Genomic DNA, 21,733 nt, shown 5'->3' with positions numbered 1-21,733 from the left:
CCCAGGACCAGGTACTATCAATGGCCACGTCTGTGCTACCATGTCATCTCAAACCCATCCCTCACGCCCGTCTCGCGTCCTCGACTGCACCATTGTCTGACTGCCACCCAACAAACAGAGTCGCCGCATCGGTCTCAAAGAGTGGACAATACTCTACATGCTTTAGGCAAGTGTTCCATGACGAAAAAGAGGGCACCCGACATGCGACAAAACGTTTACCAAGGCTACCTACCACAACAAGGATTAATGTGACAGTCCACAAAATATCTTCAGCTGTAATACGAGTGATGATTCTTTCATTGGCTGATACCTGCCACTCTTTGTGGCAATTCCCCATCAACTTCACCAATTGCACAATGGCAATCTCAAGAATTCTCTCACTCTACGGCATCGAATGGATCTGATGAGTGGGCCTTGAATTCCTATACTGCGACAATCTCTTCCAAGATTCGACCTTCCAACATTGGCACTACCCTACCACTGTCCTTGCGGCGCACCCTCACGCCTCAATACAGCGTCACAATGCATCCCTATCCCTTCAAATCCTGCTGGACCCAGCACGGAAATCAAACGGCAAGCCATCATCCTTATCAGCGACAGATGGCATCTTGCCCGGCTACGATAGCCCACATCCATTCGGTCGTCATCCTGCTTTGCCGATCCTTTCCATCATGACTGCATTTGCCACTCTCACGGAAGCCTACCGACAGCCACTCTAGTCAGCGATAATCCATCACTCAGATAAAATACTGGATGCAGTAGTCCTTCCTGGATAGGGGCTACATGGACGTTATGATGTTGTCTGTGGAGGCCTAGCACTAGGACTGGATCTACAGTCGAGGTGTGGATTACGAGGCGGATGTGGATTGGCTACGAAACCAAGGTTCCAGAGGACGGCGCACGCTTGCACGCGAAACGTATCGCCTGCACCACTTCTACCAGAGAGCCATAGACTCGGATGCCGTCATGCAGGAGGAGCATGCACCTTCGACGGAGGTTGACATCATTTGGATGCACACCCTTCTCTGCAACAGTGCCAGAATAGATTGACACACACAGCAACACCGCTGACGCATTTGCGCAAGGTGCTCCGACGTCATCAGGCGAGCTACCCGGCCCCAATGTCGTTCTCGGCTCGTACAGTCCCAACCACCTAGACGTCATACCCGTCTCGTCTACTGCCGCTGTTGCATGACGCTACGGACATACGGACTCTCCTCAATGCAAGCTTGTTTTGTTTTCCTGAGATGGGCTCGCATGACGCATCCTCCAGCTATCATCGAAGAGGTTTAACCATGCGTTGAGCCCTCGACCCGCATGTGATGTGATGAGCAATTTTGAACAACACAAGCAATGACTGATCCTGTCTCAATCACGCCCGTACCGCATAGGCTAGGTTCCTCGCTCCCAAAGAAACATATTAAACCCCGGGCCTCCAAAGCGCACCTGCATCCTCGATGACAGATAATCGATAGTTGCTACCCAGCAACAGGCCCAAACACTTGACCCTCCGACCACAACATGACGCTTTCGGTCTATCATGACGATCCCCACTGGTAAACACACAAGCATCGTCGATGCTCACACACCCAGCCGATGAAACCAAGCTTTCTCGTCGACATACATCCTATAAAGTGGACTAAATTAATCAACATGAAATAAGACACATGGCAGCACCCAAACCTGGCCCGGGTGTATTGGACACCCGACGAGCGTGTCAGCGTAGGACTACAAGACGTAGGGACATCAAGTCGGCCCTGTCATCGTGACTATTACCCCAGGTTAATTAATACATTGCGTATCCACAAGTGCTAGGCACCGTAAAAGAGAATCTACCTTCCCACCAACCACCCTTCCACCTCTTTTCCTCAAGTACGCCCAAGAAACATCTCAATCACGCACATCTAACCCCAGACCCCGGTCTCCCAAGCTCGAAACTAGAAATATAATGCATTCGCCATCGGTACTGGGTACCTTACAACCACATACCATAACCCATTGCCACACCGTAGACTACCATGAGCAAATAAACAATCAAAGGAGCCATTCCGTCGTTTTGACTCGCACAGAAGCTTCTTTTCTTACACCCTCGGTTTTTTCTTTCTCATCTGATTATTTCATGGGCTTTGGGGACTTGGTTTCTCAGCCACCCGGCCGGCCAGCCAGCCAGCTGGTTTACCTATTTCCCTGACGCGCATGGGATGTTGTATCCGTTGCGTATGGGACTCGGTGTTGGAATTGGGGAGGCGGGGATATATGTGGTATATGATAGCGTGGGGGAATGCTGGGGTGATGTGGGCGGTGGGGGATGTGGGGCGGAAAGGAATGTTGAGAGATTGCTTTTTGAAAAAAAAAAAGCAATGGAATGGAATGGAATGGAATAGTCCGACTCGATGCTACTGAAGATTCACTGCTGAAGAGATTGATTTCCCCCGAGGGTACATTGTCCAGTCCAGGCAGTACCATACGGACCTAATTTCTACTCCAAACCAAACCCCCGGCCACACCCCTCGCAAACATCTGCACCCCTTGTACACTACAACACCCCCCAACCAATCCACCACCTCACCCCGCCTAAACAGATTTCCGCCGCGGCACCTCACCCCCAACCTCCAACCGATACCCCTCAGCCCCCTTCTCCGTCTCCAAATCCTTCTTCTTAACCGTCTTGGCCCCAACCTCCGGAAACGCAAAAGGCTCGCTCCGACCCCCCTGCAAACCCTGCCAAACCCCAACCTTGTCCCAATTCGTCCACGTCAAAAACCCGACCCAGGGCTGCACATTCCAGCCGAGCTCGAGCACGACATTGGTCCTGTTGCCCAGCTTGCCCGAGATGTCTGTGATTTGGTACTTGGGGCGCTGGTTGTGGAGGTGTAGTTCGCCGACGGGGTAGGGGGATTCTGGGTGGGATTTTGCCGCTGCCATTGCTTTTTTGGAGTGCTTGGGGAGGGCGGGGGAGTCTTTGGGGCGTGGGTGCGTGTATTGGTTTGTGTGCCAGGGGGCGGAGGGGGAGGCGAGGATTGCGTCCCAGATGATGGCTTCGGAGGGGGGGTCTGAGGCTCGGTGGGAGGGGTAGACGGCTTTGATGTATACGAAGACTTGTTTGGTGTTCCAGTTGAAGAGGGATTTTAAATCTAGGTTGGTGTCGTTGTTAGTGGAGATGTTGTATGATGACTCAAGTCAATGCTGAGAGAGAAAGAGAGAGAGACTGTGTGTGCTGGTTCTCGCACTACAGAAAAAATGGCAAAGGAGATATATATCATTCAACATAAAAACACCAGACGTACCAGCATCCAAATCAAACCGAACATGCGCATATTCCTCCTTCTTGCGGCTGTAATAATGCGGTCGCCCTTTTACAACCTGCACATTGCGCATTTGTAGCTGCGCACTCGGTGTCTGCGGTATCACGAGCGTGCTGAGTGCAATTACTGCGGCGACGCTGAATGCGACGGTGGTGAAGAAGCCAAAGACGTTTTGCAGCCGCACGAGCGCTGAGTGCATTGTCGAGTTTGGGAGCGACAACCAATGATGGTTGGCGCGAGGGAGGAAGAGAGAGAGAGAGAGCCGCGGGGTGGACGTGGAAAGGACGGGTGTGGTTGTGGAGTAAGTATGTGGAGGGAATCGTTGCGTGTTGTTTGCTGAACACTTGCTTCTAACACGTATCTGGAGCTGGGGTCGCGGAGGTCCGAGGTCAGCCCTACGGCATAGACCAGGGTCCTTGGGCTTGGCGTCTCGCCCAGCTCTGTCCTGTAAAGGTACAGACTATGTACAGTAATGAGGGACTATGAGGGTTGTAACCTTAGATGATACAAATGACATTGGTTGATACCTAAATATAGTACCTAGCGGAAACATGCAATACTACATCATCTATCGCCTTTAGTGTCCACCTATACCATACTTTGTACTCCCAGTGTCATCAATATACTCTAATGAGTCTAGTCCATCAAATCTACCGAGTGTAGTAATTCCAGTGCACCGGATTCTATCCGACAGCAGGCTGGCTACCTCCTCTAGGTCCTCCACGTCCACGGAAGCCACCACGACCGCGACCTCGTCCCCTACCCCCTCGGCTTCCATCTAGATTGGCTGGCGGTGGAACATTGGAATAATTTCTAGGCTGGAAGTTGGGGTTATTGGGCACTACACCCTCAGCAGGGTCACTGTTGTCCACAACGGTAAAGCCGCCGCGGTTGGCCTTGAAGCCTCCACGGCCGCGAGGCACAAAGTCAGCGCTGCCGCCACGAAGGTTTCCGCGCGGGTTGTGTGGCGCTCCATTTGTGTGGACACGTGGTGCAAACCCTCCACGACCCCCACGAGGAGGCCCGCCGTGGATAGGAAGTGTTTGTTGATTGGCCTGCGGAGGACCTCCGTTTTGTCGTGGAGCCATGCCACCACCGCGTCCATTCGCACCGCCAAACGCTCCTCGGTAGGAGCCTTGAAGAGGTGGTGGAGCGGCGGCAGGCACAAGTTGAGGGCCACCAGGAGCACCATAACGGGGCATAGTGTAGGATTGAGGTGCTTTTTGGGGTGCCCTGGCAGCGGCTGCGCCTGACAGTGACACGACCTGTGGGTCAGTCACGTTCACAACAGCTGTAGCGGGAACGGTCGATCCTCGGAAAGGAGAGCAACGATCGCCCAGGGATGTCCCGCTCATAAAGGTGGCATCAAAGACAATATCCAGTAGCATGACACGGGCAGTCCTCGTCTTGCCAATCACGGTGCCAGATGAGCCGATCGGAACCCTTCCAGAGTCTTGGACATAGACGATACGGTCACCAATGGCAAAGGTTTGGTGTCCTAGGCGCTGCTCTGCATCCGATGGCTTAAGCAAAGCAACACGAGGCACTTTGGCAACCTTCTTGGGCTCCACATCCTGAGTGAGCGGGAAGTTTGCGTCGGCAGCCTGTTCAATAAGTTTAACGGTATCAGAGTCGAGTTGTTCCGCATCCAAGGGAACCTTTTCAAAGTTCTTTGTTTGAACCTCCTTCAACCAGGCTCCAATCTCTTTGACCTTTTGCTTCGCAACCTCTGGAGGATAGAAGTCGGTATCCTCCCAGCCATCGCCAGTAGGGTTGTTGATGATAGCGGCGATGAACTCGGGGAACTTGATCATGTACTGAGCAAGCAAGTCCATGGCCTTTTGACTGTACTCCCAACCATTCTGAGACTTGCGAGAGTACCCTAGCACCTTGAGCTTCTTTGCTTCGAACTTGAGATTAAGTCCCAGATTCAGCTTGAGCCCACTCGAGTTGACGTTGAAAGACGAAGTCAACTTGGATAGCGCCAGCGGTGGCATATTGAGCTGTCGTGCAACGACATACGACGGGATATAGGGTGTAGCCTTCTCGGCCTTGCGGACAACGTCACGACCAAAGTCGCGCTCCGGCTTCTTGAGCTTCGCTACCATGATATTGGCCTTGCCATCAGTATGACCTATGACTTGTAGAGGACGACCATATGCATAGTCTCCCAGGTAAAACGCCCTAGCACCTTCAGGAAACTCCTCCTCAATCGGAAGGGCTTCACGTTCCAAGAAACGAGGGTCGGCGCTGACAACCTCGTCGACGATGGTCTGAGTCGCGTACTCAACCTGCAAGCCTGGAACAGGACCGTACTCCTTGATGGTCGCACCGTCGTCTGTCTTCTTCAGACCTTTGAGCATTTCCACGTGCACAAGCGACTCAACTTCACCAATGTTGATACCGAGGCGTTTGCTGTAGTTGTTCTCGATTCGATTGGCTGTCTTTTTCCAATTTGAAATGGCCTGCGGGTCGTGAGGAATCGCGACAGGAACCGAGGGCCCACTTTCTGGAAGCACATAGTCAAAGAGTTCGTCTGAAACCTTGACGACCTTTGCCTCGTGGAGGAAAGGATATCCAACATGGACAGCCTTTCCAAGCTTTTCCTTTGCTTGTGAGACTGGCTGGCGCGGCGCTGTGTCCAGAAGCGTGATAACCATGCTCTCGTTCCGACTGTCTTGCTGGAAGACATTGACACCGGCGAATTCGAGCTTGCCGTGGAAAGGCAGGACCTTCAAACTAGGGAAGCCAGCCAATGCGTTTGCGCCCAATTTGACACCATCCATCAGGCCGATGAAGTACTCTAATCCATCCATGGTAGGAAGATCAAAAATGTTTTCAACGCACTTGCAGTGCGGGAGGTCCGGGAAGACACCAGGTAATGATGAGGGGTAGATGAAGTCTAAATCTTTGACGTAGGTAAACTTCAATGAGACACCAAACCCATTGCGCGACTTCTCATCTGCCGTGAGATTGTGTTCTTTCGTGGCCATGGCGCTGAGCAAGCGATCTTCTTGGATGAACGGAATCTTCACAACGGCCTCCCAGTCCTGCTTCTTGCCATTCATATCCAGAGTGAAGTCACGCGGGTAGAAGTCGATGATAGGTGAGTCTTCGCTCGTCATGAGGGGATGGTAAGCCTCCGGGACAATGCTCTTACTGCGGTCTGGCAGGACACCCATCAACTGTTGAAAGGGCTTGAAAGGTTGGCCCAATTTGAAGTTGATATCAGCCTTAAGACCTCGCTTGACATCAGAGATCATAGGGGAGTAGTGGTAACCATAGTACCATGGCCACGACGCTACTCCACGGTAGTAGTAGTAGAGAACCCATTGTAAACCTTGGACGTAATTCTCGGTCAACTTCCGCAGCTCCTCTTCGTTGCTGCGGTCCCAGTCGAACTTGCTCTTGTAGTAATCGTTTTTCCAAGCATCAAACTTTTCATCGTACTTCTTCTGCATCGCTGCCTGGGCCTCGTCCGGTGAGATATCGACAATCTTGGCCTGCTCGTATTTTTGTACAACACGCGCAATGGCCTTTGTAGATTCGTCGTCCATTTCTTCTTCCTCGTCGTCGTCCACATCCTCGACCAACTTGGGCGGTGTCGTAATTTGAAGATGGCGTTCCCCTTCATCATTCGTAACCGTCTTCCACGGAAGATGAAGCTTATCAGCGAGCTCTTGCACAAATTTTCGGTCCTCTGCGTTGAGCGACACTGGGAGATCTAGAGGAGCCTGCTCCTTCTTCTCCAAATAGGTACTCAACCAGCTCTTGACCTTGGAGAAGAGCTCTTTCTGCTGGGTGGACATGACAACTGTGCCTCGTTTCGCCGTCTTTACCATTACATCCTCCTTTCCGAGGCGCTTGCCCTTGAACCAAGCAGCATCCGCGTTCTCTGACTCGAAGTGGCGGTACTCGATCTGAGAAAGCTCGTCGAGCAAGAGCGCCAAGCGTTCCATATTGATGACACCTTCTTCGTTGATGTAGCCTTTGGCCTTGGGTAGTACTGTCTTATAGACGTTGAACATGAGAGCTAAAGCGCCCTCATTTATATGTAGATGCGGAAGATTGGGAAGAAAATCGTTGCCAACAAAAAAAGCCATTAGTATAAAATCGTCAATAACGCGCTCCATGTCAAATGGAAAGCCGAGAGCACCAGGCTCCTCCAGTTCTTGAAACTCCAGTTCTAGGTATTCTCGAACGATGCAGAGATGCATAAGATAGAAGTTTTGATGTTCCAGCTCCTTGGACTTGGTCTGGCTCTGGCGGCCAAAGGTCACCTCTTCACGCAGCAAGCTGAAATGGGGGTCATGGCTCAGCAGACCCAGCATGATGAGATCTGCATCCAGACCATACAAACAGTGGCGACGGTTTGGGTCGTAGTCCGGCTGTGCCTTTGCTTGGCGGATGTACTCCATGATCTTGTGCTCTCCCTCTCCAGGGACCTCGTGACCGGACAGGACGACTTCCACGCCCTGCCAGTCCAGGTCCTCTGAGATCTTCTTGTTGATAAAGTACTTGAGCTGCTGGGTGAGCTTCGCCATGAAGGCGGTACCCGGCGTAATGCAGTTGCTGTCGAAGGCTTCCTCCGTGGGCATTTCAACGCCTTCACGGATCGCCTTCTCTCGAGCTTTTTCAGCGTCGAGAGCAGTGCGGAAGCGTCGGGCACGCTGCTGGTTCATCTTGGCGCGCGGGGCGACACCGTCGATGGCCATGAAGATGAGCTGCTTGGGCTTGATCTTGCCAAACAAATGCTCAATGTAATTGAAGATGGAGATGAACATCTTATCCTCGGATTTGCGTGTCGTGACACTATCGTTGTCATTGTGTGTGCAGTTATGGATAATTCCGTTCATATCAAGCTGTCATTGTTAACTACACACCTTTGCACTAGCAGATGCACGTACATAGAGACAATCGAACTCAGGAATGCGATTCTCCGCAATGAGCTGCGAAATACCGGGATACCTTTCGGACATCCATCGGAAGAACTTTGGAACACCCATGACAGCGGCTACTGCTGCTTCCTAGAGATGGTATGTGTGTATGTGGTAAGGCGACTACGTAGGTGTAGTTGAAGTGGCGGCGGGGGTGCAACGCGAAGGGCCGCTAAATGGGTAAGAGTATCCAGGAGGTGTCGCAGGGAGATGGCGCACAAGGCGCAGAGGAGGTGAGGGCGGGAATAGAGCTGAGGGGGTGTGGTTCTCGACGCTGGGGCCTTCAAAGAGTTCGTATGTCGTCGTCTAAGGCTGTGAATATATCGCGGCGAGTGCCAAGAGATTCAAAAGGCACTAACCCAAAGAGTATTATAGTCCGACACGACAGCGATCCATAGAGATACACGGCTTTCCCTAACGCGAACCTTTGGTATGAAGCGCGTCGAGCTCCACACTTTTTGCATCAACGACCAACGCTCTAGCTATATATTCTCACGACACGCGACTACGAGACGATAACATCTACGGATCGCCATGGAGGAGACAATGAGTGGTAAGAATTTTTTATATTCCAATTATATTCTGCCGTGCAGCAAGCCCGCAAACCCCTCCATCTGCGGACGCCATGCAAATCAGACCATGGCATGTATTGTCGCGTATGACTCTGCAGTGTAATTGGGCTCATCAGACTGGTGGCCATCGTTGGAAAACTACTGACTAAACTCCCGCCCACAGACGCCCTTGACCCACGCGAGATGGAGGACCAGGAGCAGGTCGAGCACAAGATCATCAACGAAGAGTACAAGATATGGAAGAAGAATAGTGTTTTTCTTTACGACGTCCTCTATGGCCGTGCGCTCGAATGGCCAACCCTCACCACGCAATGGCTGCCAGACAAGAAGCCGTATGATGCTCTTTGACCCCCTCCCTCTCATCTTGCTATGGCGCTGATACCCGCGCAGAGTCGAAGGTACCAACATGAGCCAGCACCGCATCATCCTCGGCACCCACACCTCGGGCCAAGCCCAAAACTACCTGCAAATCGCCCACTGCGAGATTCCCGACTTCCGCGTCCCAGACCTCTCCGAGCTCAACGAGGAGCGGGGGGAAATTGGCGGCCACGGCAATGCCAAGCGGCCATTTGACTTCAAGATTGTGCAGAAGATCAACCACCCGGGCGAAGTCAACAAGGCGCGCTACCAGCCGCAGAACCCCGACATCATCGCCTCGCTCTGCGTGGACGGCAAAGTGCTCATCTTCGACCGGACCAAGCACCCGCTCCAGCCCAAGGGCGACGCCATCCAATTCGAAGCCGAGCTCGTGGGACACAGCCAAGAAGGATTCGGACTCAGCTGGAGCCCGCTGCGCGAAGGCCACCTCGTCACGGGCAACGAGGACACGACGGTCAAGACGTGGGACATGAAGACGGGCTTCTCAAAGGGCAACAAGACCATCAGTCCCACGGCCACCTACACGGTCCACAGCGCCACCGTAAATGACGTCCAATACCACCCAATCCACGACTTCCTCATCGGCACCGCCTCGGACGACCTAACCTGGCAAATCCTCGACACCCGCATGGCCACGCACAAGACAGCCCTGTACCGCAAAGAAGCCCACCAAGACGCCGTCAACTGCGTCTCCTTCCACCCGGAATTCGAAATGACAATGGCCTCGGGCTCGGCCGACAAGACCGTCGGCATCTGGGACCTCCGCAATTTCACCAAGAAACTGCACAGCCTGCAGGGCCACCGCGGCGACGTCATCGGCCTCCAGTGGCACCCTCAAGATAGCGCGATCCTGGCGAGTTCGAGCTACGATCGCCGTATTTGCATGTGGGATCTCAGTCGCATTGGCGACGAGCAGACGGAAGAAGAGGCTGAAGATGGGCCTCCTGAACTGTACGTCCCCTCTCCTACTCTCCCCCCAAATTATCCCACAGCCCCAAAACTAACCCAACCCCAACCATTACACAGCCTCTTCATGCACGGCGGCTTCACAAATCGCATCTGCGACTTTGACTGGAACAAGAATGACGCCTGGGTCATGATGGGTGCCGCAGAGGACAATCAGCTTCAAATCTTTCGCCCCAGTCGTAAACTCGTCGAGCCGCTTAAGAAGAGCGTGCATCATGGTGAGGTCTCGGATTGAATTTCCTTTTTTTTTCGGCATTCTTTTGGTGACGTTTTGGAGAGGGGGGGGGGGGGCGAGGGCGGTTGGCGCATTTTTGAGGGAGAGGGGAGGGGGAAAGGATGTGCTGTGTGCTGTGAAACAAGCAACATTCACACATCCAATCGCCCCGTTTCCCAGAGGCCCCCTTTTTTTCACTACTATCTGTCTGCTCTCAGGTTGTGGGGTTTTTCCTTGCTTGATATCATGGACGCATGATGTTGCTGTTTGGTGTTGGCGTTGGGCGTTGGGCGTTGGGCGTTATGGGGTCCGTCCGGTACTGGTTCGGGCGTTGAGACTTGCACGTGGAGCGGACAGGACAGGTCAGGACAGGTCAGGACAGGTCAGGACAGGTCAGGACAGGTCAGGACAGGTCAGGACAGGTCAGGATAGGATGGGAGTTACCTACCTACGTATTCATTGTAGTAGATAGGGCATTCCTCCCCTGTGCGGTGGGTGATGGTGTGTTTGATTGGAGATGAAGTGAGTGGACGAGAGTGAAGTGGACTAGGGTGTCGCGTTAAAATAGTAGGATAGTAGGATAGTAGAGTAGAGTAGAGTAGAGTATAGTATACTCTAGGTACGATGTGCATAGTAAAATCTTACAGAGCGGAGAAGAAAGGTCAAGGAGCGGTATCATCATGAGGAAGCACACCAGAATCAATGTAATAGAAAACGCAAATCACAGCCACTCCTTCCCAGCACGTCACAATATCACAGCATCTCAGCATCCCTGCCCACCCCCGCACACACAAACGCAAATTGCACTCCTTGTAATCAAACACGTGAATGTATTCTCAAGTATAGGTAGAGAATCTATAGTCAAGTATTACATGTACCCAATCGACTATCCAAGTTTACAACTCCCAGAAAAAGTGAAGCACAAGCTTGAGCAAAATAAACGCCCCAGGAGAAACAAAAGTCGCAGACAGGAGACAAGACAACGCCCGCCATAGAAACAAGACGAGGTATATCCATATTTGACAAACCGCTTTTCCAGACGCCGGAATTCGTGGACTGGGTGGGGGAGGGAGCATGAGGCATATGTCGTCGTCATGGGGCATAACATGAAGTGTCATGAGAATGAGCATGAGCATGAGCCCGGGCAGTGGAAACGCGCCAAAGTGTACTGACAAAACTAGTGCACGCCGAGAAAACAACACCGAGATGCGGTCCAACAGTGAAGTGGGACACGCAACCTAACGCCATGCTACTGGAACGCCGTGGTGAGGAAAGCAACAAGGATAATAGGACACGGGAACACGACTCATGAGTCAGGGTTGGATGTTTCCTGGGGTGACGAGGGAGTTGTCGTGTCGAGAGTCTGTGCGACAGGGTCTTGCGATGTGCATGTAGTGACAGCGACATGGGATTCGTTTTCGCCAGGGGCAATCTTCTCAGAGGCAGGTGGGTTGGCAGTGTGCTCTTCGACAAGGAGGGTAGGCTCGACAACTGGTGTCTCGTCGACCTTGTCCTCTTCGTCGACTGCAACGCTGAAATCGCACTCTCGGGACAATCCAGATGGTCTCTCCATGCCTGCATCCACCGTGACGTAAGTCGATGCATCACAGCCTTCACCGTAAAATTCGCTGGGTGGTAAATCCCCAAGCGGTTTCCGGTCCTCTTCCATGGCATCTTGGATAAACGTCTTCAGTCGAGGTCGCTTCACTGGTTCCTCAGCATCGATCTTGTCCGAGCCAGCAATGGACATGGAGGTCTGTGCCTGTACACGTGCCTGCTGCGCAACGACCCACTCGGGCGGCGGAATATTCTCTTTTCCACGTTCGAGATCCTCATTTAGTTTCTTCATCTCGACGTCGTCGTCGGAGCTGATGTCGAGGACAGAGGCAGAGTGTTCCATGTGGTTGGCAGCCTCTTGCTCGGGTGTATCTTCGTGTATGTCGAAGAACCAGGATTTGGGCATGGCCTCTTCGACGCTGTTGGACATGTGTCCATGCTGGGGTGCGGACATGGGAGTGGAGACTACAGAAGCGGCCTTGGGCGTGTAGGTAGGGATGCTGCCGCTGAGGGCAGCGTCGATGGAGAAGGGTAGGTTGCTGGCGGGGGTGTTGGTTGCGGAGAAAGAGGGAGGGTCGAGGCGGCGGTAGGGTGAGCTCGAGGCGCGGCGCTTAGAGATGGCGTGGATGCGCTTGTTCTTTGGGGAGCCTCGGCTGGTGCTGATGGGAGTGGACCTTGCGGTGTTGGGGGAGGAGAGGGCGTTGCGGATTGAGGGGATAGTGGGGGTAGCGGTGAGGCTGGAGCTGGAACTGGGTGTGGAACTTGAGTGTGCCTTGGCAGGCGACAGGAACAGAGAGGGTTTGGCGGGCTTGATGAATCCAGCGTGACTGAAGGTCCTCGATTTCTTGGCGGGCGAGCCAAATAGCGCTGGGTCTATGTTTTCGGAGCTGCTGTCGTCTTGGAAGATTTCAGGTGCGCGCTGGCGTTTGCCGGTGGCTGCTGTGGGTGATGGCTTCAATGGGAACGCGAAGCTGGGCGAGATGGCTACCTCCCAGGTTAGACTGAAAGATTGCGAGTTGCTATCTTGCAAGAGACTTACCATTCTGCTTGTTCTTTGCGCTCTGTAGCGCCTGCAAACGCGATGAGCCAAGCTCACCAAATGGCTGGCGCGTGAAGGTAGTCATGATAGCGGGTGGTCCGATGAATGTTGAGACGAAAGGATGCGTGGTGAGCACCTCCAGACGGCCAATGCTCAAGGCGGGTTATGCGACAAGTCGAGGGGTGGAGGAAAGTGGTGGTGTTGGTGTTGTTGGAGAGAGGAAGGCGTGAGACTGCGGGGAAGGCGAGACCAGACGTGTTGCGGTTGGAAGCGCGAAGTTGCAATCAGGCGCCCCAGGTGCCACAACAAAGTTGACAGAAACGGCAACTAGCGGTAGTAAGTTGGTATGTGTAATTGGTCCCAGGCAAGTTCGAGGTAGTCTTGGCAGGTAACAACAACAGCAACAGATTGACAATGACAGAGAAAGAGGGATAGTCAGTTGGTTGTTGACTGAGAAGACTAGCTGGGAGAGGGAGTAGAGGGTAGGGTAGGGTAGAGCAGAGGCAGGTATTAGATAGGAAGCACTCAACGCGTTCCCCATGCGCCTAGCGTGTTGTCCAATGTCGGAACGCAGCCGTTGCACTGTTCCAGCCGGCCAATTGTCCAACCGGCCAGCATGTCCATCATCATCGCGTCCGTCTCGACTTGTACCGTGCTACGAGTACCTTGTCGCCCACCCGCGCCGGCTAGAGGCAGAGGCAGGGATGGCTACGTGCCGAAACTTGCTTTGTCAAACCAAAGTACTGGGAAGGCCGGCCATTCAAGGTTCACGACTCGCAAACGCGTTTCCCCTCGACGCCACTCCAACGCGTTCCCCCGCGTCCAGACGTGAACGAGACGTGAACTGTGGCTTCCCTGCGCGTTTACCCACCCCACCCACTGGATCCTCCTGGCTTCCTACTCTACTCTACATACAGCCTGTGAGACCCTGGTCGAGAGCTGAGATGCGTCAGTCAAGTGTCACGGCTTGATGATTTGGTGTTTGCGCGACGTGGGTCGCTGGCTTGTTAGATGCCAAGTACTCTACCGTAGGTACCGTATTGCTTGCTCGAGTGCTCGTGTCCAGGTAGACAGGTAATGAGCGGTCGAGTGGGTACTGGGCGCAAGTCCCTTCTGGCATGCATGCATGCATGCATATAGCCTCGCTGAAGGGGGAGATGAGCGCGTCGAGGCAGTCAAGCAGGCGAATGTACGCGCTCTGCAATGTGAGGGATGAGAAGACTTGCTTGTGGATTGAAGTCATGTGACTTGGGTGTGCAAGCGCTGGGCAGCTTAGAGTAGAAGTAAGTAGAGTACGTTGACATGTGCATAGACATCCGAGTGCATGAATCATGTGACCATGCTTCGTCCCTGCTGCTGCTGCTTCCAGATGAGACGAGGAAAACTGCCTTCCTTCCTCTTCGACCGAATCAAGTCATTCCCCCTCTCTCCCTCCCCCTTTCCCCTTTCCCCTTCCCCCTCCACACAATCCATTTCATCCTGCCATACTCGACACTTCCCCTACTTGACCTCCTCCTACCTCCTTACCACTTCTCGCTCAGATACCTCTCCCCACCCTCATCCACACCACCTTTCTCGCTCTTCCACATCTGGCTTGCCTGGCTTCTCCCACTTCGAGGGCTCTCATGCATCTTTCACTTTTTTCCACTGTGATGACGACTCGATGCAACGCTGCTCAACGTGCTTCGTTCACTCCCAGAACCGGCTACGCTGACTTCGCTGACAGTCTTATTCTTTTCATACCCGTCCCAGCTTTCCTCACTTGCTGCTTCACCCGAGGCGCCCCAGCTGGTCTTCTGGAAACCCTGTACATTGTATGATGACCTACTTGACGCATCCTCAATGGTGGGCGCTTTATAGGTCTTATAGGTCGAGTGCGACTTGGTGGACATCTCATCAGTTCCGTGCTTTTGACGTCTTCGAGTCTTGCTACTCCTCGTTGGACGAGGAAAGCTCTCACTTGCTTCTGATCCATGTCCCTGTTCCTCGACAGCCCATGCCCTATCGTCATCACGACTCTCCTCTAATCTCACAGTAGACTGTATGCCTGATGAAGAAGAGGGCCAGCCGCCCACTGGTGACTGTACATCTGACTCTGACCTGACTGGTGATGCGACCGTCGTAGCTTCTCGTGAGGGCCAGCCATTTGCCCCTCCAGTCATGAAGAAGGCAGTGGGAGAAACAGGATCCTCGCCACCAGAAGCCTCGCACTCATCCTCATATTCTGATTCCTGGATAGATATAAGTGGCTTGGCAGAAGGTGAAGAGAGCCGTTCACGATGTGTCCTTCTGTGTCTGTGTCGCTCGCCCTGTTTCCTCTCCCTCCTCTTGGCTCGCCTGTCCTCTTCTTCGGCCCTCAGCAATACAGGTTCAACAGTAGAAGCCGCCTTGATCCACCTCATCCCCTCCCGTCGCTCCTCGCCTCCCCCCTGAAGCCTAGAATCAAACTCCCCCATCCGATCAACAACAACCACCCTACCATCCTCCCCTCTAATCACAAAAGTCCCCCATTTCCGCGGCACAGGCACAATCACCGTCTCTTGAGCCCTCCCTCCCTTGCCATCCGCAGCAACGCCACCCTCCCATCTCGCACACCCAACATCTTCCAGCCCCCGCATCTTTGCTAGATTGCGCTGCATATCCCCACTGACTGCCTGCTGCACTGCCTCGTTCCACAGGCCTTCCTGCCCCTCCTTGCGCTTCTTCTGCTTGTAGAATCGTGCGTCGATGGGGCCAAAGCCGGGGCCGCCACGCCTAGCTAGGCCTAACATGTCTGCGCCATCGTCGACAAAACTGCCCGTGTACGCGGAAGTTGTCGAGCGTGAGGTCGTGCTGGTGGTGCTGGTTTCTTCGAGCCAGGAGCAGATGTGTGAGGGGTGGAGGCCGTGGGATGTGCGCTTGTTGAAGGATAGGCCATCGTCGATGAAGGAGGGCGGGGTGAGGGCGCTCATTTTTGTGGACTGCTGCGTGGTGCGTGATGTGGGGAAGGAGCTTTTGGGTATTGTTTTTGTGGATCAAGGGTAAGATGGAGGTGTGTTTGTGGTTTGAGGTGGGGCTTGGGCGAGCTGGCTTTGTGGACGCGACGATGGTGTGAGGTGAAGGTGAAGGTGAAGGTGAAGGTGGAAAGGAAGCTGGGAGGCACATTATCATGTGGAATTACGGTGTAGGATACCTGTGACTTGGTTATAAGAGTGTGACAAAATGCAAGCCTTTCCTTTCGCACAACACCCGTGCAGCTCATGCCTAATTGTCAGGATATACATCTCTTCGCTCGTGAAACACCCACATCAACCCTCCGAGCTCCTCAACTCCAACCAGACAGTCAAGTCCAGCAAACCACACACACAAACCACAAACTACAACCTCGCCTTCTCCCTCCTCTTCTCCTCCTCCCACCTCAACTGCACATTCCTCATCTTATACCAACTCCACAGCCCCGCCCCCACCCCCAACGGCGGACAAACCCACAGCAAAAACCCCCACCACCTCGGACTCGCCCTCCTCACCCCATCCATCACCCTACGCACCTCGCCCTCCAACGCCCCCCTATCCCCATCATTCCAAACCACAACCCCCCACCCCTCCCCCCGCCTCCTACACCGCTCCACCTTCTCCCCCACACCCCCCTGACTCAGCACCCGATTCCGCGCCTCCTCCTCACTCAGATGCCCATCCCGGCGCCGCAACCGCTCAATCTGGATCGCGGGATCAGACACCCCGACCACGACAATCGTCCCGCAGTACCGCTCCCACCCGCTCTCAAACAGCAGCGGTATGTCTAGCACTACGGCCCAGTGCCCGCGTAGGTAGGCGAAGAGGATTTGTCGGTAGATTTCTCGGCGGACGGCCGGGTGGACGATGGAGTTTAGGAGGGCGCGGTCGCGGGATTGGGTTGGGCTGGGGCCGAAGACGCGGCGGCCTAGGGCGGGGCGGTTGAGGGGGCGGCCTTTGGTGGTGTCGGTGTTGCTGTTGGGGTCGGGGGCCAGGAGTAGGTCGGGCGTTGTGGGTAGGAAGTGCTTGACGATGGCTTTGTAGCCTGGTGTCCCGGGCTCGACAACCTGGCGGGCGATGAGGTCGGCGTCGATTATGGGGAGGGAGTAGGGGGGTTGGGAGAGTAGGGAGGAGACTGTGGATTTGCCGGTTGCGATGGAGCCTGTTAGGCCGAGGAGAAGCATTGTGAGCGCTGCTTCTCTTTTTTCTTTCTCTTTCGACAGACTTGTTTAATTTCTGGTGATGGCAATTGTAGGAAGGTTCTTTTTTTGTGTGTGTTGGGCAAGTTTGGTGGTAGTCTAGAGATGTTTTGGTGCTGGATGGTTCGCGTGGCGCGATGCGGGTGATTGGGATGACGGATGACGTTTGCGGGGAGCGGGAGCTGGAGCTTGTAGAACCGCAACTTACCTCGGAGCTTTTTGCAGGGGGGGTCATCTCATCACCTTACCTACACCTCACCTCCCTTTTCCCGTTGCACATGATTCAAAGGCTCTCTTCTTCCATACCGCGTGTCGAAATGTGACCCTTCGACTACTGTAATGCAATTACTTCACAGACCCTGATGTCGGATTGCAAACCTGGACGCGTCGATATCCTTCACATGGCCTGATCATCCAGAGCAGTATATTGGGTGTGTCTATATATACCCTTGTAAGGTGTGATGTGAATTGGCTTCAAGGGGCAGGCGCACCTTGCCTGGTTTAATCCCCCCTGATGATTATCCAGGCTTGCTGCAATCACGGTGTATGTTTGTTTCAAAGGACGAGGCTACCCTAGCGTTACACTGCATGCGGCGCATGTGAGCATGTGTTCTTAGACATGTCATGTTGAGAGCTGCTATATACTGTATTTTGAAAGCTGGCAGTTCCTAGCAGATTCTGTCCTTGATCTTTCAATAGCTTTCTGGGGCCCCTTCAGATGGCGTCTTCTATTCTCAGAAGTATGCTGCAACTCGCACTACTCACGTTGGTGGTTTGCTCCTCTACCGGTACGTTAGCTTCGACCGTTACGCTTAATGGTTGGAAAGTCGGGTCAAGTGCAGCGGTTGGAACGGCGCTGGAGCTATCTTCGCCTGATTTCGACACGAGCCAGATGCATACTCTAGACGACAGCAAGGGTACTTTGATGTCCACATTGATCCAAAGTGGAGTCTACAACGAATCACATCTTTTCCATTCGGCAAACCTACAGTCCATCGATACGGCGCAGTTTCGAGTGCCTTGGTTCTACCGTAATGTGTTTACTCTGGATAACTTAAGCACTGCGTCTCACCACTATTCCCTCAAAACCCACGGCATCTCGTCGAGTGCGGATATCTGGCTTAACGGAAAGCAAATTGCGAATCAATCAGTACAGGCTGGAGCATATACTGGATTCGAATACGACATCTCGGATCATGTACGCCTCGCTGGAGAGAAAGAGGTGCTCGTGGTCAAGGTCTATCCTACAGACTACAATCGTGACTTTGCTCTTGGATTCGTGGACTGGAATCCGTACGTCCTTGGGCATGGCAATTATTCTTGTACATTTCACTGATACTGAACTCGCAGGTACCCTCCGGATAATGGAACTGGTATCTGGCGTGACATTGAGGTCAGACGCACCGGACCTGTGACTCTCACCACTCTCCTTGTAGGCGCAGAAGGACTCAATGGGACCGTTTTTCTCAAGCTCGAGGCAAAGCCAACGCTTAAGAATGCTGAACGGTCTTGTCAGCTCGAGTGCGCCATGTATGATCACGGTGGCGTTCAAGTTGCTGGTCGTAAAGAAAACCTCACCCTTGATCACAATGGAGCTGCCATCTCTTGGACTATGGATATCAAGGATCCGCAAGTCTGGTGGCCGCGGCAATGGGGCGCTCAGCCGCTATACAGCGCGCAGTGCAACGCAAGTACAGCCACAGGCCTTTCAGACCAGACTCCAGTCACCAAGTTTGGCATTCGCAGCGTGACATCCAAACTTGATACGAAACACAATGATACCACGTTCTTTGTCAACGACAAGCGATTTCAAGTTCTAGGGGCAGGCTATACATCTGACATGTTCCTACGCTTCGACGAGGAGAAGCTCCGAGAGCAGTTCCAGTACGTTCTTGACATGGGTCTCAATACGGTTCGATTAGAGGGGAAACAAGAACATCCCTTTCTCTACGACCTTGCCGACGAAATGGGCATCATGATCCTTGCTGGCTGGGAATGCTGCGACAAATGGGAAGGCTGGAGCTACAACGACGAAGGCAGTGGCGAGAAGTGGAGTGATGCAGACTACACTATTGCCAAAAACTCTATGCTACATGAGGCGGAGATGATGCAAGCCCATCCCAGTATCTTAGGCTTCTTGGTAGGCAGCGATTTCTGGCCTGACGACCGTGCTACCGACATATACAAAAAGGTGCTTGAGGACGTCGCCTGGCGCACGCCTATCATTTCGTCAGCCAGTCAGCGTGGTGCACCAGATGCCCTCGGCAACGGCGGGATGAAGATGGAAGGCCCTTATGACTGGGTGCCTCCCAACTACTGGTACGACAGCAAGATTCGACTTGGTAGCGCAGCAGGCTTTGGATCTGAGCTCGGTGCGGGAGTCGGCACCCCTGAAATAGGATCGCTGAAGAAGTTTCTCAGCGAAAGCGACATGGAAGATTTGTGGAACCCAAAGAGTAAGGACAAGGGCTTATACCACATGTCCACGAATGTCTCGTCGTTTTACACACGAAGCATATACAATGACGCTTTGCATTCTCGCTACGGTACCCCAAAGAGTCTGGATGACTACCTGCTCAAAGCACAAATGATGGACTACGAAGCTACACGTGCTCAATTCGAAGCGTACATTTCCCGGTGGTCAGACTCCCTCACACGACCCGCCACAGGTCTCATATACTGGATGCTCAACAACGCCTGGCCCTCGCTCCATTGGAACTTGTTCGACTACTACTTGCATTCCGGCGGTAGCTACTACGGCACCAAGGCCGCGCTCGCCAATCTCCAGACCGCCATCTACAACTACGAAGAGAACGCCATATACCTCGTCGATCGCCGTCTTCCAGAATCAACCTCAGACCCCTCCTCCCGCATCATTGAAGTCGAAACCATATCTTTTGACGGCACTCCACTTTCCCAAACCATCTTAAACACCACCACGACCCCAAACTCCAGCCAAAAAGTCTCCACCGTCCCTAGTCTCCCCAGCACAAAAGACGCCATACTTCTCCGTCTACGCCTCTCCTCACCCACCGGCACGACCCTAAGCCGCAATGTCTACTGGCTCCCCCCAAATCCCGACACCATGAACTGGGACAACTCCACTTGGTACCACACCCCCGTCACGCGCTTTGCCGATCTCCGCGCCCTCGGCCGCATGGACACCGCTGACCTCGTCGTGAAGGCGCAGAACAGTAGCTCGCTCCTCTTGCACAATCAAGGTACCCAGCCGGCGCTGTTTGTCAGGCTGAATCTTGTGGATGCTGGGGGGCAGGATATTGTCCCTGTGCGCTGGTCGGAGAATTATGTCACTTTGTGGCCGGGGGAAAGGGTGGGGGTGGGGGTTTCGTATATGTGGAGGGAGGGGGTGAGGGTTTGGGTTCAGGGGGTGAATGTGGAGGAGGTGGGGGTGGAGTTGGGGTGATGGGAGGGATGGGAGGACTGGAGACTGGAGCATGCTCCTCTATAATATCTTAGGTGGGACCCGATTTTGCCGATCGGATCCACAGCACATGGTTCAGAGGAGGGAGGTGGGTGGGATCATGGGTACATGGAGGGCCGAGGATGGAAAAAGTTGAAGCGTTTGACTTGCCCTTTTCCTTTGCTTGTGTTGGGGATGATGGATCGTTGTATTGCCTCTTGCCATATGATGTGCCTATTTCAACCCACGAGCATTCTACAAATTTGCAATGATTATATGACCATATGCGCTGGGAAACTCGAAAGGTGTTCATCTGGATTGGGTTCATGTTGTTGTGAGTAGGGATACTGGAGAGTAAAGGAGTGATGGTTGGTTATCATACTAAAAGTGCTAGAGAGGGGGTCTTTGTACTTGTTTATGCATGCGTGAGTACCACGTGCAACTGCACTGTGAGTATTCCTAAGGTAGCTTTACACTACTGTTGGTAACATATATCATCTTAACAGCTTATCGCAAGGATATGTACTATTCTACTCGTTGATAATCTATCAAGGATAGGTTGTACCTACCTTTCGGTTGACATGGTGCAGTGGGGGTAGACACACACCCTGACACTTATTTGCAACATGTTACACGCAACAGCTGATTATCCCAAAGCTTTGATTTAACCAGCAATCCAAACTATGGTAGGATCAACCTCCCTTGGATTTCATCTGTTGGGTGACTCGGGAGAAGGCACGCTGTAGATGAAGACAAGGATGATTGAATTGTGGCTATTAATAGGTACCAGCTTGGATAAAGCGCTTGGTAATATAGAGAGACGTGATTAGCTAGACATCTTGAGTCTGAACGTTGGGTATGCTGGTGAGTAGACGAGCGGCCAGATGGCTGTTTTGCAGGTTTTGCAGCACGGCGGATGTTGGTTGTATGGCTTTCTACGTACGTGGCTGTTCGCACTGCTCACGGTTAATAGAGACCCGTGGTTAGGAAATTTAAAGGCCTTACGCAGAGTGCGTGCTATTCGATTCAGTTAGTACCTATGATATGGAAGACTAAGCGGTAAGAACCTACACCTCTATTTCTTGTCCGCACCTTCCATCGAAGCTTGCCTCGATTGGGCGTGACTTTGTAGCTTGGAAGCATTTCCCTCAAGG

The 21,733-nt window shown here is 53.2% G+C and overlaps 8 protein-coding genes across 8 annotated transcripts; 3 read left to right on the top strand and 5 right to left on the bottom strand.

Moving 5' to 3' along the window:
- Nucleotides 1-753: 753 nt before the first annotated feature.
- Nucleotides 754-1,050, top strand: IAQ61_003393 (uncharacterized protein; the record flags this gene model as incomplete). Its single annotated transcript, XM_066095953.1, has 2 exons — nucleotides 754-758; nucleotides 837-1,050. 2 exons carry the CDS (start codon nucleotides 754-756, stop codon nucleotides 1,048-1,050), a joined length of 219 nt encoding a protein of 72 aa, XP_065954198.1.
- A 1,524-nt stretch (nucleotides 1,051-2,574) lies between these two features.
- IAQ61_003392 (uncharacterized protein) lies at nucleotides 2,575-3,504 on the bottom strand (the record flags this gene model as incomplete). The annotated part of the gene is made up of 2 exons (XM_003845005.2): nucleotides 2,575-3,134; nucleotides 3,288-3,504. The coding sequence occupies 2 exons, from the start codon at nucleotides 3,502-3,504 to the stop codon at nucleotides 2,575-2,577; spliced, it is 777 nt and encodes a 258-aa protein (XP_003845053.2).
- A 484-nt stretch (nucleotides 3,505-3,988) lies between these two features.
- Nucleotides 3,989-8,089, bottom strand: IAQ61_003391 (uncharacterized protein; the record flags this gene model as incomplete). The annotated part of the gene is made up of 1 exon (XM_003845004.2): nucleotides 3,989-8,089. The coding sequence occupies one exon, from the start codon at nucleotides 8,087-8,089 to the stop codon at nucleotides 3,989-3,991; it is 4,101 nt and encodes a 1,366-aa protein (XP_003845052.2).
- Nucleotides 8,090-8,659: 570 nt separating this feature from the next.
- HAT2 (Histone acetyltransferase type B subunit 2) lies at nucleotides 8,660-10,433 on the top strand. Its single transcript, XM_066095952.1, has 4 exons — nucleotides 8,660-8,795; nucleotides 8,978-9,146; nucleotides 9,205-10,143; nucleotides 10,219-10,433. Exons 1-4 carry the CDS (start codon nucleotides 8,777-8,779, stop codon nucleotides 10,391-10,393), a joined length of 1,302 nt encoding a protein of 433 aa, XP_065954197.1. The 5' UTR covers nucleotides 8,660-8,776; the 3' UTR covers nucleotides 10,394-10,433.
- A 762-nt stretch (nucleotides 10,434-11,195) lies between these two features.
- On the bottom strand, nucleotides 11,196-13,454 carry IAQ61_003389 (uncharacterized protein). Its single transcript, XM_003845002.2, has 2 exons — nucleotides 12,969-13,454; nucleotides 11,196-12,913 (listed from the first exon to the last, which is right to left on the bottom strand). Exons 1-2 carry the CDS (start codon nucleotides 13,051-13,053, stop codon nucleotides 11,679-11,681), a joined length of 1,320 nt encoding a protein of 439 aa, XP_003845050.2. The 5' UTR covers nucleotides 13,054-13,454; the 3' UTR covers nucleotides 11,196-11,678.
- Nucleotides 13,455-14,602: 1,148 nt separating this feature from the next.
- IAQ61_003388 (uncharacterized protein) lies at nucleotides 14,603-15,919 on the bottom strand (the record flags this gene model as incomplete). The annotated part of the gene is made up of 1 exon (XM_003845001.1): nucleotides 14,603-15,919. The coding sequence occupies one exon, from the start codon at nucleotides 15,917-15,919 to the stop codon at nucleotides 14,603-14,605; it is 1,317 nt and encodes a 438-aa protein (XP_003845049.1).
- A 405-nt stretch (nucleotides 15,920-16,324) lies between these two features.
- Nucleotides 16,325-17,143, bottom strand: IAQ61_003387 (uncharacterized protein; the record flags this gene model as incomplete). The annotated part of the gene is made up of 1 exon (XM_003845000.1): nucleotides 16,325-17,143. One exon carries the CDS (start codon nucleotides 17,141-17,143, stop codon nucleotides 16,325-16,327), a length of 819 nt encoding a protein of 272 aa, XP_003845048.1.
- Nucleotides 17,144-17,675: 532 nt separating this feature from the next.
- On the top strand, nucleotides 17,676-20,582 carry IAQ61_003386 (uncharacterized protein; the record flags this gene model as incomplete). The annotated part of the gene is made up of 2 exons (XM_003844999.2): nucleotides 17,676-18,451; nucleotides 18,509-20,582. The coding sequence occupies exons 1-2, from the start codon at nucleotides 17,877-17,879 to the stop codon at nucleotides 20,580-20,582; spliced, it is 2,649 nt and encodes an 882-aa protein (XP_003845047.2). The 5' UTR covers nucleotides 17,676-17,876.
- Between the last annotated feature and the right edge of the window lie 1,151 nt (nucleotides 20,583-21,733).

The sequence above is a fragment of the Plenodomus lingam genome, assembly GCF_022343315.1.
Source record: "Plenodomus lingam strain CAN1 chromosome Unknown contig_17, whole genome shotgun sequence".
NCBI classification, from domain to species: Eukaryota; Fungi; Ascomycota; class Dothideomycetes; order Pleosporales; family Leptosphaeriaceae; genus Plenodomus; species Plenodomus lingam.
This window is presented reverse-complemented; position numbering and strand designations above follow the sequence as displayed.